The sequence below is a fragment of the Phalacrocorax aristotelis genome, chromosome 8, assembly GCF_949628215.1.
Source record: "Phalacrocorax aristotelis chromosome 8, bGulAri2.1, whole genome shotgun sequence".
In the NCBI taxonomy this organism is placed as follows: Eukaryota; Metazoa; Chordata; class Aves; order Suliformes; family Phalacrocoracidae; genus Phalacrocorax; species Phalacrocorax aristotelis.
In genome coordinates, this window is record NC_134283.1 from 46,646,059 (window position 1) to 46,662,361 (window position 16,303).

The 16,303-nt window shown below is 47.2% G+C and overlaps 1 protein-coding gene across 1 annotated transcript; it reads left to right on the top strand.

The window, feature by feature from the left end:
• The first annotated feature begins 769 nt into the window (after nucleotides 1–769).
• EGR1 (early growth response 1) lies at nucleotides 770–3,799 on the top strand. The gene is made up of 2 exons (XM_075103071.1): nucleotides 770–1,202; nucleotides 1,514–3,799. The coding sequence occupies exons 1-2, from the start codon at nucleotides 968–970 to the stop codon at nucleotides 2,809–2,811; spliced, it is 1,533 nt and encodes a 510-aa protein (XP_074959172.1). The 5' UTR covers nucleotides 770–967; the 3' UTR covers nucleotides 2,812–3,799.
• The last annotated feature ends 12,504 nt before the right edge of the window (nucleotides 3,800–16,303 follow it).

Consider the following 16,303-nt stretch of genomic DNA (forward strand, 5'->3'; position numbering starts at 1 on the left):
GAGGAGGCAGCCCCCGCCCGGGGCGCGCTGCCAGCGCCCAGAAAACAACTGCGCAGCGAGGCCGCCGAGCGCGCGGCGCCGCTGACCGCGAGCCGCCGGCGCGCGGCCCCTCCTCGGAGGCAGGGGGATGCGAGTAGCGCAAGCCAAGCAAACGTGTGTGTAAAGTGGGAGCTCTGCCCGCGAGACCGCGGCGGCAGCGTTGGGGGGGGGGGGGTCTGCCGGGCCCTCCGCGACCCCCGTGTCGCCTGCACGGGCAGCAGCCTCGCGCTCCCCTGGCCAAGGGCCTCCGCGCGCTCCCGCAGCCCGGGGGCGGGCGCGCGGCCCGGCGGCAACCTGGCTCCCGCGCCCGGGCTCCCCGCGCCCCCCCAACCCGGGGCCGGAATCGCCATATAAGGAGCGGGAAGCCTCCGCCGGAACCGAGACTTATAAGGTTGTTTCCTAATATGGAATGTGCGGCGGGGGCTTCCGGCGGGCTGACCGGGGCGGGCGGGGGCTGGGGACCCCGCGTCCCGCGGCCGGCGACGCTGCGGCAGCGCTGCCCATGGCGGGGGGCAGGCCCGCAACGGGCGCGGGGCTCCCAGCCCGGGGCGGGCGGGGACCCCGCGGCCCGGCTTTCCTCGGTGCCAGGCGCTGACGCCAGGCGGGGTCCTCCAGTCCGCATCCATATTAGGGCTTCCTGCTTTCCATATATGGCCATGTACGTCAGGGCCGGGGCGGGCCGCCGCCGGTGGGACCCGATATATAGAGGCGGCTCCGAGGCGGGCGGGGAGCCGAGCGCTACCAGCGGGCAGAGCCGGGGGGAGCCCCGGGCGGGCGGGCGGGGAGCCGAGCACTTTCAGCGGGCAGCGCCGGGGCGGCCGCGGCGCAGGGCACGCAGCAGGCGACGGCCGCCTCGCCGCAGCCGGCCCGTCCGCCGGGCCCGCGGCGGCGGCGCCACCACCCGTCAGAGCCCGAGCCCGGCGCCCTCATGGCCGCGGCCAAGGCAGAGATGCAGCTCCTGCCCCCGCTGCAGATCTCCGATCCCTTCGGCACCTTCCCGCACTCGCCCCCCGCCATGGACACTCACTATCCTAAGCTGGAGGAGATGATGCTGCTCAGCGGCGGGGGCCCGCAGTTCCTTGCCCCACCCGGGGCGCCCGAAAGCGCGGGCTTCGGCGCCGCCGGGGAGCCCGGGGAGCAGCACTTCGAGCACCTCGCGGCAGGTAAGCGCGCTGGCGTCCCCCGCCCGGGCGGGCGGGGAGTCCCGGTCCGCCGCGGGGGCAGCGGCGCTTGCGGGGCTCCGCGCTGCAGCGGCGCCCCTGTCCCGGCGGCTGCGCGGGGGATTCTCCTGTGTGCGTCAGCGGCTCCGGGCTAGCTGCTGTTGGAGACCTGCCAGCGGCGCTGCGATATGTTACGCTCAATTATTAATTAACCAGAAGCAAGGATCTGGGGCTGCGCTGTGTGGGGATGGCTCGCGAAGCACTGGCAGCAGCTGCAGTGACTGCTGTAGTAATCGCTCTTCCTCTCTTTCCAGACACTTTTCCTGAGATCTCCCTGAACAACGAGAAAACCCTGCCAGAAACTAGCTATCCCAACCAAACAACGCGACTGCCACCGATAACCTACACGGGGCGCTTCTCCCTAGAGCCAGCCCCCAACAGTAGCAACACCTTATGGCCAGAGCCCCTCTTCAGCCTGGTCAGTGGGTTGGTGGGCATGGCTAATGCACCTCCCACCTCTACGCCTTCGTCATCATCACCATCCTCCTCCTCGCAGAGCCCCCCCCTGAGCTGTTCTGTCCAAGCCAGTGAGAACAGTCCAATTTATTCAGCTGCACCAACTTTTCCCAACTCCAGCTCTGATATTTTCCCTGAACCGCAGAGCCAGTCCTTTCCCAACCCCTCCGGAGCCCCCATCCAGTATCCACCTCCAGCTTATCCTACTGCTAAGACCAACTTTCAGGTGCCAATGATCCCGGATTACCTGTTCCCTCAGCAACAGGGTGAGCTCAGTCTTGTTCCAGCTGATCAAAAGCCCTTCCCAGCTCTTGAGACCAGAGCACAGCAGCCTTCCCTCACGCCGCTGTCCACTATTAAGGCGTTTGCTACTCAGACTGGCTCCCAAGAGTTGAAGACCCTCAACACTAACTATCAGTCCCAGCTGATCAAGCCCAGCAGGATGAGGAAATACCCAAACCGTCCCAGCAAGACCCCTCCTCATGAGCGACCCTATGCCTGCCCAGTGGAGTCCTGTGACCGGCGGTTTTCACGGTCCGACGAGCTAACGCGGCACATCCGCATCCACACAGGACAGAAACCTTTCCAGTGTCGCATTTGCATGCGGAACTTCAGCAGGAGCGACCACTTGACTACACACATCCGTACACACACAGGAGAGAAGCCATTTGCCTGTGACATTTGTGGCAGAAAGTTTGCCAGAAGTGATGAGAGGAAGAGACACACTAAAATCCACCTTAGGCAGAAGGATAAGAAAGTGGAAAAGGCAGCTCCAGTCTCAACTGCTTCCCCAATTCCTGCATACTCATCCTCTGTGACTACATCTTACCCTTCCTCCATTGCCACCACTTATCCCTCGCCAGTGCGCACAGTGTACTCCTCCCCTGCTCCCTCTTCCTACCCCTCCCCTGCACACACCACATTCCCATCTCCTTCTATAGCAACGACTTACCCCTCTGGCAGTGCCACTTTTCAGACGCAAGTGGCCACCTCCTTCTCATCGCCAGGGGTCACCAACAATTTCAGCTCACAGGTGACCTCAGCACTTTCAGACATGACATCAGCCTTTTCTCCAAGGACAATTGAGATTTGCTGAGATTACCTTCTGGAACAGGAGAATTCACCTTTTCCATTGGTACTAGCAGACATGGAGTCTCCAATTACTCCCCTGACACCATATGTTGCAAGGCTATTTAACTTTTCTTTAAACTTCAGCTGCCTGAAACAACTGCCGTTTAAGTTTTCCACCTCTGTTGAATGACTTAATTTGCATGGACTGTGGATATAAGTTCAGTATAATTTTCCCCGTAAACAATAGTCTTTTAATAGGAAGAAAGGACTTTTGATTAAGTATGTAGCTGATGTAAATTGTACATGTGCCATGGTTTTGCTTTCCTTTAGGTACTATTGATGTGAAAAACCTTTGCATACCCATATTGTATTATTTGGCGTTTGCAGGGCCATATTTTGTAAATGTTAATTCTATTTCAGTGACAATGCTGTAATGAGTTTCAAACTTCTTTGGGAACAGCACTTACTGTGTTTGAGCATGTTAGAGTGATGCTATGTAAATATCACCTGATGAGACACTCACATGTGGCAGAAGTTTTGTTTTTAAAGTTAAAAGTCTTGGTGCCTTTTTTGTGAAGCCTTGCTGACATCATTCGTTTGTGTGAATGGATGCTTTGCATCTTGCCTTAAAGTGAAAAGGATGTTACTCAAAGAATGTAAGGGAGAGCAGGGAATGGGTGGGGCGGGGAGCACAAGAAAGCCCTGGGGGACAGAATGTAAGCAAAAAAAACCCCCCACACCTCTCAAAGTCTATTTTTGTTACAAAAATGTAAATTTATATATGTGTGTGTATATATTCAGGAGTTGGAATGTTGTAGTTACCTACTGAGTAGGCAGCAATTTTTGTATGTTATGAACATGCTGTTCATTATTTTGTGGTTTATTTTTACTTTGTAATTGTGTTAAAATGAAAGTGGCTGTCAGGCTTCTAAACACATCGAATGCGCTTTCCTGCCAATGGGATATTTGGTGTACAATACCCTTCAGAAAAAAATAAATAAAATATCAAATTGTGTGGACTTCCACATTTCCTTAAGTTGCTACATAGGAAGATGGGAACCCTGACTCCTTGAGTGGCTGAGAAGTAACAAGTGCTGCTCGTCTCCTGGAGAAATACCTGCTTAAAGGAAGGAGGGAAGACCAACCATGCCTAAGGCCAGTTGCTCGCAAAAGCATGGATGCAGCATGCACATCCTTGCATTAGGTGTATCACTTGCTCTCTTGAAGTAACGATGATTCCTATTTTCTGCCTTCTCCAGAAGCAGGTGAGCTCATCTTAGGAAGAAAAACAATTCTCTCAGTGCTGGAAATGAGGTTTGAAAATTAGAATCTCAACCATGTGTTTAGAGTTAGACAGAAATCTTACTGCATGGCAAGATAATAGAGCAGTTTCTAGGCTGGAAATACAACAAGCTCAGTCCAAATGGCTGGTTGAGGGAAGGTAGCCCTGCTCAGCTGAGGGCTGGCATAAGTTTCTCCTTGACACAACATAGGGCATATAAGTGTGTGGGCCTGACAGCCTTTAGTACAGATGTTTCAGCATTTATAGGAGGAAAGCAATTCCTTACATGGTGGTTTGAAATACATCTTAGTGGGTATGTAAACTCTCTACAGCGTGAATTCAGAGGAGTTTGCATCTGTGAAAACCGGTGGTGCAGGAACAGAGGAGAGTTCTGGTGTCAGTCCTTTCAGGTGGGCTTTCTACAAATCAGTAATGTTTAGGGTTGTGACGAGCTGGGATGCAGATATAGGCCTTGATGAATGCACCTGGCACAGTGTAAACTGGCAAGCAGTCTCTGTTGGATGCAGGATGCCCTACTTACTGCTTGCCAAAATTGACTGGGTAGGAAGGGCAACCTGCTGAAGCCCCCGGGCAAGTTCTTGGGAATGCAGCCCACCCTGGCAAATGACAGCAATTCTGGAAGATACCTAAGAGCTGGGTAAATCCCAGCCTGTTGTCTCTCAGGCAGGACTGGCCTCAGTGGGTTGGGACAAGCTGTGGGGAAGGCCCTGTGCTGCTTTTTCTCTGTGCTGGTTTGTGCCTGCAGTGCCAGGTGTGGTCTGCAAGCTGCTAACAGTGACTTTACAGCTGGGCCTGCTGGGCCTTTTCAGAGACAAGCACTTGCTCTTTTCAACCTGAGGGGCTCCAGCCTCCAGCCAAGGCAGATTGACGTGAGCAAGCTGAATATGTGTGGCTTCACACTGTCTGAGCTTGTAACCCGTGTCAGAAGGCACACAAATCCATGTATGGGAGATGAGACAACGAAGAAGGGCCTTCAAATGTGATGCTTCAAAGAAGGAAGCAAATAACGTTATGTAAAGATAATCACAAATTATTTTCCCACCTCAGGTTCCCAAAGTCAACAGCACAATAAGAGCTGGAGTCAGCCCAAGCCCATTCTGATCTGTGGGCACTGCTCTGTTCACTGATCAAAAGTTAAAGTATGCTATTAAGGGCATTATCCAAATGCCTCTTAAACGGTGAGAGTCATGGGGCACTGACCTCCTCTCTGGGAAGCCCATTTTATTTGACCACCTTCTTGGTTAAAGAAGTATTTCCTAATGTCAAGTCCGAACATCCCTGATGCAGCTTTGACCCATTCCTGCATATCCTGTCCTGTCATTGGATACCAGGGAGAACGGATCATCATCCCCCCCTCCTTTACACTTCCCCTCCTCAGGAAGCCATAGCTGTTGCTGTCTTTTCAAGCTAGTCCCTGCTAACTCCTGGTCTAGCCTTCTGGCATTGTGATTGTGCTAAACATTGCCCAAATGGGCTCTCAAGCAATGCCTGATGAGCCTGAGGGTTCTCCAGAGCACTTTGTACAGCAATGAGCAGTGATGGTAATTGCCACATGTAAAGAGGCAGCAAAGACAGGTGCTCTTTGGTGCATCGTGTGCGAAGTGGACTGAGCCAGGTGGTGTTGCAGGGCTATACAGGAATGAAGATCAATGCACCCTTTCTAGCAGCAGGACATGTCTCTGAGGTCTGGCTAGCCACCTCTGCACACAAGACTGGCCTGTGGGTGCCAAGGCAGCAGTGCAAGGGAGATGATGGGATCTGCAAGGCCTCTCTAGGTCAAAGAAATGCTGGTCCTGCTTGTCCCATGTTTTTTCCCTTTGTGATGGTAGATCCTTTCAACTTGTGAAGGCCTCCAGAAGTCCACCCTAACCCTCTCAGTCACCTCCTTAGGTATTCTCTCAAGGGTGCTGCCGTCTCCCTTTAGATGGTCAAACTCTGGCCTCCCACAACTGTGGGCATTGGTCACAGGCACGCCACAGGTAGCAGTGTCCAACTGCAGGGCTGTTCAGAGGCACTGAACCAGATGTATAGGGTTACCATTGGCCCCATGTTAACCCTGACTCAAAAAGCAGTATAGCGGAGTAGTACAAGCTAGCAGTCTTCTGAGGGAAGGGTTCAGTATCTGTGCACTGTATCTTGCTTGTAATGGCCTGTAAGCTGGCAAATGACACTTCTTGTCCAGCTGGGAAGTCACTTGTCTGAATTGCATCTCATTGCAGGAAGCTCCCCAGTACCATGGAGCCTCTGGTTTGGGGGAAAAAACAAAATATTGTACCTGTTGGCATATGCCAGCCAGGGTCACTTTCATGCAGATACCCTTTGGTGTAACCTCCTAGAAAGTACTTATAATTTAAGCTTTGGCATTTGGTCTACATTGCAGCGGCTCAAGCTCTGCATTTGTCATCCCTGTTTATAACACTAAGGAAAGAAACTGCATGGGATGTTTTGCTCCTCCTCTTTCCGTGGCCTTCATCCCATAAAATGAAAGTGTATTTCAGGGTTGAGAAAGCATTGACTGTACATTTTCTGCAAGATCTTTTTGTTCACTGTTGGTCTGAAGAAGACAAAATTTCTGATTCTTTGAAATTTGCTCCTAGTCTAATTGGGAGGGTAAGTCAGTCTCAGGGAGGCTGTTCCCAGGGAATCAGCGGGTGTTGCCACGGGCTGGGGAAACCCCTCGCCTTCCGAGCAGTTAAAGGCCCGAAGCCGAGCAGGAAGTGCAGCCGGTGGGGGGGGGGGGGCGGGGGAGAGGAGAAGGAGAGGAGAGAGCGAGAGCGAGAGTGGGAAGGAAGGGTAGGTCTCTCGCTTTTCCAATCACTGGCAGAAAAATCCATTTGCCTGAATTAAACCTCAGCTGTTTGTGATTTAAAGCCTAGCTTCGGACATGACCACTAGCAACAGGAAAGGCCGTGCGTCACCGCTGGCGGGAGCCCAACTGGTCTCGGGGCGGGGGGGCACCGCGGAGACACGCCGCCGCGGCTCGGAGAGCGCCCGCGGGGCCGCGCGGCACCGCGCCAACGCCGGGAGCGCGCCGGCGGGCGGGGCCCCGTCACGCGGCCGCGGGGCGGCCAAGGCCGAACGGAAACTCCGCTCCCGCGGTGGCCGGAACCGTGCTGACCAAATTTGGAGTTTCCTCCGCGCCTTTTATGGCACTTCCGCGGCCCAAAAAAGTCGTTTCCTGCGCACGCCTTCCTGAGGCAGCGCCGCGGAGCTGCTGGGAGCCCGGTGCAGGGCTGCACCACCCCGCCCCCCCCCCGCTCTCTCTGGAGTGCCCTGGCGGGCCCCTCACTAGCCACGGGCGGGCCCGGTTGGCGCCTCCGGCCAAGGGAAGCCTCCGCGCCTCCGGCACCCGCTCGAAGCGTGGCCCCGGGCCGCCGCGGCTGGGCACTGCCGTCTGAGTGCCCGCGCCCCAGGGGCTGTTGGGGGGGCACGCAGGCCGCCAGCGTTTCCTCGCTGCTGGTTGACGGGGCGATTTCTTTCCTAGGGACTGAGTCGCTCCGTCTACGCGCCTGCGAAATAGGTAGGATGGAGTTTAATCTGGGGAATGCTGATCAGGCCAGTGCCCTCGTCCTCTGTAGAGCCTTTCTCTAAGCTGCTGTTCACGTGGGAAGGTGGGGACGCTCCTTGCCTTGGTGGCTGTTTTGTGCTTTAATTACGGTAGAAAACTGATTCTTTGTTTTTCTTTCCCTTTAGAAGTAAGGAGATAAAAATTAGCTCGAACACACTCAGAGCCTGGTATCCCCTGTGGTGTGCTGTGTGTCCTGCTGTATTCTGGAAATGCTATCGGAGAATCCTTATGAAACTGGTGAAATGCAACCGTTAAAGCTATTACTCTTGCAACTCTGAATTGCTGTTACCAAGTGGGTCATGGGCACTGGCTGACTGAAGAGATGAGACTTAACAGGGAGAATAGAGAGCTGTAGGCAGACTTTGGAGTGAAGAGGTATGTGATCATGGGTCCTTCTTTCCTCTGGGGCTTTCACTGGTACATGTCTGGACCACAGGAACTGATTTTGTGTGTCTGAGCAAGACCTCAAGTAACCCCAAGAACAATAACTGGTGGCTGGGGACAGAAGGTGATCTTAGCTGCAGTAGGTGCCCTTAGAAGAGTTGTCCCCAACCTCATGCTCACCCTTGTCGAGTCTGAGTAAAGCTGGGTGGCGTGTTTGAAGGCTGGCTCATGAAGAATGTCTTTGACCCCTTCTAAAGTAAGCTGCTAACTAGGGCTAGGGTATTTGTTGACCTTTTTGGTATAAGTGGCTGTTCTCTTCAAAATTTTTCTGTTTGTGAAAAACATTCCATGTTTTTACCTGTGTACATTACCTGAACGTAGCCCTAAGAAGTACTAGTAGACCTAAAAGGAATGTTACATGTTTTAAAGTGCATTGAGACTCTAGGATGAAATATGAGCGATAGCTAAAGAACAAGAACTTTTAAAATAGTTCAGTTGTTCAGCTATAGTCAGAGTGACTTTGTTCTTAAAAATCCAACCTTGACTGATAGACTTTAATGATTTATGGTCTTGACTCGATTAATAAAACTCCTCCTAAATAACAGGCTGATGCTTATACATAGTGTCTAGCACTTTGCGGGCTTCAATTTCCAATTATTCTTTGGCACTGCCATAATGAAAATTACAGATGGTTAGCCAGCAGTATTTTCAACATGTGCATTTCAATTCCTTACCTATGAAAAGCATTATTAAAGCATGCTGCTTGAACTTTTTTAAAATTAGCATATAGGCTTTTTTTTTGGTGGGCTTTTCATGCTACTTTTTTGTATCTGTAAACACAAATGGTAATACACAATGACACTACCAGTAAAAATGTCAATAGCTAAAAGTTCTGCTATCCAGTGTCCTCTGTAAGTTTGACCTGAGTAACATGACCTGACTTCTGTTATCCCAACTACTGTGATAGTGGGCTTACCCAGTAAAACTATTGATCACGGATAGACTTGTGAACATCAGAGTTGGAGGAGCAGGGAGACAGAAGTTTGATCTGACCTTTAAAATGTGGCAAATGGCTTCAGCCTCTTGCAAAGATGCAGTTAAAACTTTTAAGTAGACTGAGCATTGCTTGTTACCTGACGGTGGCTATTCTTCAATCTGACAAGTTTCCAGTCCTGGAAAATGAACACTCTGGAGTAAATGAGTTTAAGTTTTACCACTTTTAATACCTTTGACAATGTTTGTTTTTGAAATATCTGAAAGAACACTGGAGCATAAGGAAATGAAGGGACTGACTTGATGAGTAAATCTTAATGCAAATTTCCTAGAACAAAATGTTAACAGTAGTTCTTAGAATACTGTCTAAAAGGTTTCTTCCTGACTAGCTGGAGAACTGGGCTTGGAAATATCTTTACATACAGTTGGAAATTGAACACAAAGCTGAAGGGAATGTACAGCAGCATCATTTTGATCTGGAGATACTTGTGATTGAAGGTCTTGGCCATGAATCTTCTGTTTGTGTAAATAAGCTTGAGAATGACAAGAAACTCCAGATGGATTCAAATGATCTGGAAAGCAGCTGCGAGGCATTGAATTTAATGGAGAAGCTGTCTCCACATAGCTCGTGTTTTTCCTCAAGGAGGGCCTTTTGTGGATAAAACCAGGCAGTCTGAGGTGGTGTAACTGTGGTTGTAATATGTCAGAGATCGCTGGGGTCATAAAGTGAACACGTGATGATTTTTCTTAGAAAACATGCCTACGGTAAAATACAGTAGTTAATAAACAAGGAAGCATTAATGATGTTTATTAAAGGAACGGTCATACTTAACCAAAAGAAGTTCAATCTCTGGTCCGTTGTCTGAGGTAGCCCTGGAATATTCGTGTGGTGATTTCACCCATGGCTGATACATTTCATATGTTAGAGCCTGTGTCTTTGCATGTTTCATCTAACTTTGTCCAAGTGATGTTTATTAAGCTATAGAAAGTTTTAGCATTTACAGTCTGACAGAAATGTGAATTCCAGGTGCTGCATGAAGAGAGTGAGTGGTGTGTGTTTAAACTTGCCACTTCATAACTTCATTTGACACCTCTTAAGACTTCTGTAATAGAAGGTGGTAAATAACTTCCACAATAGCTTTGGAAATCTGTCTTGCCTTTCCCAGTTTGTTCTTTTTCTGCTTGAAAAAGCAGAGTCTGTTTTATACAGGAGATGATTTGTATCTCATATCATCCTTTTATGTACCTTTTGTCTTACCCTCTCTTGTTTTGAGAGGTAGAGGCCTGCACCGTGTACCCTAATCAAGATGGAGGAATTATGTGGATTGATTGTGATGTAAATTTCCGTCCGTCCGTCCCCCCCCCGCCCTGTGTTTTCTCTTCTTTTCCAAGAATTTCCAAACCTTCTATCTGGCTTTTGAGCAATGAGCTTTTAAACCTGTTAATTATCAAGGTCTTCTTTTGGTCATAACAGTTTTTTGAGACCATCATACAATGTATAATGTTCAAACTTTGAACCCCCATCCCCTGTGCCTGTTTGGTTTTGGGTTTCGTTTTGTTTCTTTTTTTTTTTTTTGCATTATCCACACTGAAATTCAACTACAGCTTTGCTCTCTGTTCCCACAATATTGTTAGCCCCTGTAGCAACTCTGTAGGGGCTTTTTTTAAATTTTAACTACGCAGAGGACATTGTTAGAAATCTCTGTTGCCTCACTATTCACCTGCCCATTTTTAATCCTCTGTAAGTATGGTTTCCTAGGGCTAAGCAGAGATCTCTGCACGAGTCTGCTGGCAGTTTTTGCCTGACTATGAACTGGTCATTTATTCCAGTTCTCTCAGCCTTTTAATGAGTTACTTCTATGGGGGAGAGCTGCTCCTGCGCTCCTATGCAACATATACTAAGAGCCTTTGGCTCTTAACTGAACAGTTCCAGAAACTGAACAGTTTCTGGAAATCTAAATACAGTACATCGGGTGAAGTTCTCATGTCCACATGCTCATTCATTATTCCAAATAATTCTGAAGGATTTGTCAGGCATGAATTTCCTTCACAAAAACTGTGCTGATTTTTTTAATCTACATTTACTATTTACTCATGTACCCACTAATTCTAGCTAGCTTCTAATAGCATGCTTGGAATGGACATAGGGATTTATAAGCCTGAAGTTTTCTGAAACCTTTATAAAAAATCATGTTATATATGGTAGCATCCAGGCCCTGGTACCAAGGTAGAACAGCACAGCTATTATGCTTGTTATTTCATCCTCAAGTCGAGTATTTGAAGGGATACCGTATGGTGTAATGACTTGTTGTTATGCATTTTGATGGTTTAATCCCTTCTGTAATCTATCCTACAGACTCTTCAGTTTAAAATATTCTGTAATGCAACTCCTGTAAAGGAAATTTTTGGTGCGGGAACTTTTCCAAGTTTGTCTGAAACAAAATGGGTACAAAAATCACTTTTGGTGCCCTCCTTATGTTTTGACCATCAGATGGGCTTATGAACTCTCAGATAGTCTCAGTCCCCAATACGGCTGAGAAAGGAGCCATTGGTTCTCCTGTCTTAAAGTTATTTTCCCCAAGCCATATTTCTGACCTGCCATACTGTGTTTTAAAATGCCAGTTTGTGACCATGTCTATTTTCTGCATTTCAGCATAACTTCCACTTTTTGAGGGAATATTTATTTTGGATTGTTTCTTAGCCTTTCCTAACAGGCAACAAAGCACAATTGCTGATACCATGTATTTAAACAGTTTTCCTGTCACTAGAAAATACTTTTACTTTTCTAGCTGCACTGCTACTTTCTCTTTATTTAAAAATGAAGTTTGTTAACTTCCTTTTTGAAGCTATGCCCCACTGTAGCAGATATCTGGATTTAATTGCTCTTGCAAGGACATTGGACTGTTGTGTTTTGATGAATGCTGTTCTATGACTTACTTAGGAAAATACAAAGGTTTGTGCATATCACCTCAAACCATGTGTTTTTTTAACACTTGTTGGCTTTTCCGTGATTCTTCGGTTAAACTCTCCCATGCTGTTTTTGGTTTTTTTTTTTTTCTAAATGTCAGCATCCTGACTGCATGTGGCTTATGATGAAGGGCATGGCTCCTTTATTGGGTCTTTCTGTTTTTAAAGATTCCCACAGTTCCTAGTGATTCTGAATCCCCCTTCCTCACTTCATTTTTCTAGCCATGCGTGGTCACTCTGCATTTCTGGTCCTGCGTTTGGTACTGAGAGCATTAAAAAAAAAAAAAAACAAAACCCAAAGAGAAACTGTCAGGGAAGCCTCAGCCAAAATGTGAAATTGAAGACTAAGGCCTCTCTGACAGTTTGGTGGGGCTTTCTGTTGTTGGTTGGTTGGTTTTTGTAACAGACTAAGCTTTCCTTCTAGAAACTCGCCCCTTTTTATCCACCTGTTTGTATCTACACAAATAGAGACCCGTATAGCTTTCCCAGCATTTCCAAAAAGCCTGTCCAAACTCACCCTCAGTTCCTCTTTTCTGCACTTGGCTGACAAGTCATAATCTTAGGTAGTCATATGGCTGATAATCACACTACATGTCACTACAGCCTACCTCTGTCTCCCTATGATAGCATCCCTGCTCTCAGGTGGTATCCTCAGCAACGAAGGATCTGCCCCAGAATTGTTCCCTGTCCACTTGCACTTTCTTACCTCAAGACTTTCTTCCTTTTTCACAGTACAGGTGTTTCCAGCTTAAGTTGCTGTCACCGAAGGTGTTATTGAGCAGTCTCCTGGTGCTCCTTGGCCTCCAGGTCCAGACTTTTTCCATGAGGATCCTGCACTGCCTGTGTCCTGTGCCACTGGGGCTGGTAATTGAACAACCATTGCCGTAATGGATTTGGAATCCATTTGCTTGATGTGGTGGTGGTGATACTGGGAGTTGTAATAACCATTTATTTCCCCATTGCACGGGTGTCTGTCGTGCATCAAATAATTTAGATGGTCAAGCTGTGATAACAGAATTTTGTCAGCACAGCTAAGGTTTTGCCAATAGTCATCAAAGAAGGTGGATGGTTTTATAAAATTATATATATATAAAAATAATTTTAAAATATTTTTTTAACAGAAATCAGCTCCAGAAGAGAACAGAACTGGCTCTACCTGAAATGAGTACAGTAAGATAGAAGATATATTCAAAACTGAATGCTTCGTCCAATCAGCTAGCTACACATTTTGCCATTTTGTTTCTTGATCTACCAGAGGATGTTCTTTTGCCTAAACAGAATTTGACAGCATATAAATGCAGCTAGGTTCCATTAGACATATCAAACCACACGGTATTCTTGCAAGTTGGGTTTTATAAGCTCTTTTGTCTGAAGGAGACAAATGCTCAGAAGCAGGGAACGTGCTTCCTTTTCTGAAGCAGGAATGCTAGACAGAAAGAAAGGTGTTCCATGGGGTTTTTCTTAGGGCTACATTTTATGCCTTTTCTAGTAGGGGCTGATGCAATTCTAAGAGAGGAGAAGGAAAGTTGCTCTACCTGACTGCAGTGACTGGCAGGAGAGGAAGTGACAGGGGTTTTGCAGTTTTCCTTGAGGACAGTGGTAGCGTACGATTGCTTTTGAGGGCAGGCATAGCCAAGTGGTAGTAGATGAAAGAATTATGCTCAAAGTTCTTTTGTGCAGGCTTTAGAGAGTTCTAATAATGTCTCAACTTTAGAGAGAGCAGCATGTGTCATGCTCCTGTAACCCAGCAGTTTGGCTTTCTCAGAGATGGTGCTAATAGGTGTAGAGACTAGTGTCTGTATGCTGCCACCGTTACGTTTAGAAACAAAACCAACTTGGATGTTCTCACTAGGAAGTACCTGTGTTAAAGATGCTTAAGTGACATTGTAACTAGGTCTAGTCTTGAGTATGAAAACAATCATGTCAAGTTATGCAGTTTGGGTTCCTCTGCTTTCCTTTAGGAATCTGAGACTAAGGCTCCTGGTTGTTTTTTGGGTTTGTTTGAGGTTTTTTTTGTCATCCCCTCTTCCCCTGACCCTGGGTGCCTGGAGACAAGTGTTGGAATGCATATCTTTGGAGTGTAACGTAAAAGAGCACGACTTAAATCTAGAAGTTTATTACTTCTATTTCTTGACACTGCTTTTCATGGTTCATTCCTGCTGTCAGTTGGCAACAGCCAGAAGAGCCAAGAATGCTCTGTGAGGCACTGTGCAAACTCCATGCTTCTAGATTCTTGTTTTAAGGAGTACTAGCCAAGCTGCTTCCAGTATCTGGGAAAGGCACAAAGCAACACTAAAAAACCTTCACTGTGCATTGGAGTCTGTGATACCCATCTATCTCTAATGGGGCTAGGTAGGACAAAAAGGGCTTTTATTGTCCCTTCATCTGCACACTTGTGTGCACCAGCTGGGTGCATCTGAGAGTCAAAATTGCTCAGTGCCTTTTGGAACACACTTGGCATTATATAGGTCTTTTCAACACCTGAAAGAAGTCCAGTGGAAGAAACTTGGATTGGAAAGGCTATCTTTAAACAAGAGTCTGCCTTCTGGCAGCAGTGAGGATATGTGAACAGACCTGGCTATCTCTATGTATTTGAAAGCATAATGAAAAATTGGCTGCTGAATTCCCATATGGTTTCTGAAAGGTGACAATCTAAGCCTTAGCTAGGTTTCTAAGTGCAGTGTGAAGGACAAAACTGGAAAAAAGAGTGTGCGAGTTAAACAAAACTGTGATTGCAGGTGGTCCCTCTGCAGTGGAGGCATTTCCCCCCCCCCCTTTTAAATTGCTCCAGATATGAAGTGCTGTATGATCTTACCACATTTGCTACAACTTCCTGTGATGTGTTGCCAGATGTTCTAGCTGTCCTGTAATGAAAGCTTACCCTGAATGATGGAATCCATTTTGGGGTAAAGGAAGACAAGCCTGCACAGGGTTTATGCACCACCTAAACTGTTACAAAGTAAAATAGGGCTGCTGTTATTGTAGGGTATGAATTTAATCTGTAGCACTTAAGAATTTACCTGGATTTCTCTGAATTCCTTCTGCTAGATGATTTAAACATTTGTAATGGACGAACTAATAACTGGTTCTATTTCAGGCAGAACTGCTGAGTGGTGAACTGTATACATATGTGCTTACTGCACATGGACAATGCTAAATATTAGTCCAGTTTCTGTAAAGAAAAATTGTATTCAGAGTCTTGATTTTTAGGTGAAAGCTGTGAATTTTAATCCTAGAAAATGGAAAAGGGAATGAAAACTTCAGATTTTTCTTTAATTTCTTCATTTTGTGCAGGGTACTAGATCTCAGTGCATTAAGCATGTTCTTATCATGCAGTGGAGAAAACATGAGGGCATTCATAGAAGCTTTTCTCGATGTTGAACTGCATATATACATAACGATAGCTCTGCATATAATGATAAAGATTTGCTACCAGGTGAAAATTAGTAGGAAGACCAGGATTTTTTTAATCATATTTTAATTTGATATGACAGGTTATCTATGTGTTTTTAAAGTTTGAGTTTTCAGCAATTTATAGCAAAATGATCTAGTAATTCAAAATGTGGTATTGCTGTTTGTCTTCCCCAAGCCAGCCATGGTGCTTTAGAGCCCTGTCATAAGACTTCCAAACCGAGGAGCTAATATTGCTGACAGTGGTGCTACAACAAGTCCTCCTGTAGTAGCAGGGCGCAAAGTTAGAGAAAGGGGTGGGGGGAAGGTTAAAAATAAACTGTTTTACTCTATTTTGCAGGTAGTGTCTGTGAAGGGAACAGCTCTTGAAGAGGTAACAGCTCTGTATAGAGCCCTGGTTCTGTGCTTAGAAGCTTTGGTAGTGCTATGGTGTATGGAAGCCCTAACTGTGACACAGAACACCACTGTACAAGGTGTTGTATGGAAACATTATTTTTAAAAAAGGTTGGGTACAGGCAGTAAACTTTCATCCTCCTGTTTTCACTGACAAATCTGTAGCATGGCTGGGGAAGGAGGAAAACAATTTGTGTTTTTTCGAATGCCAAAGAACTTTGGTGATGCCTGTTGACATTTGGAAGTAGTTCAAAACAATGAATTATCACTTGTGAGCACCTTTTCCAAACAAATAAATGATGTTAGCATCATCATTTGGTGGCTGTTTACTGTTTGGTCTGCTGTCAGTTACAATCATAAAATCATAGAATAGTTTGGGTTGGGAGGGACCTTTAGAGGCCATCTCGTCCAACACCCCTGCAGTGAGCAGGGACATCTTCAACTAGATCAGGTTGCTCAGAGCCCCATCCAACCTGACCTGGGATGTTTCTAGGGATG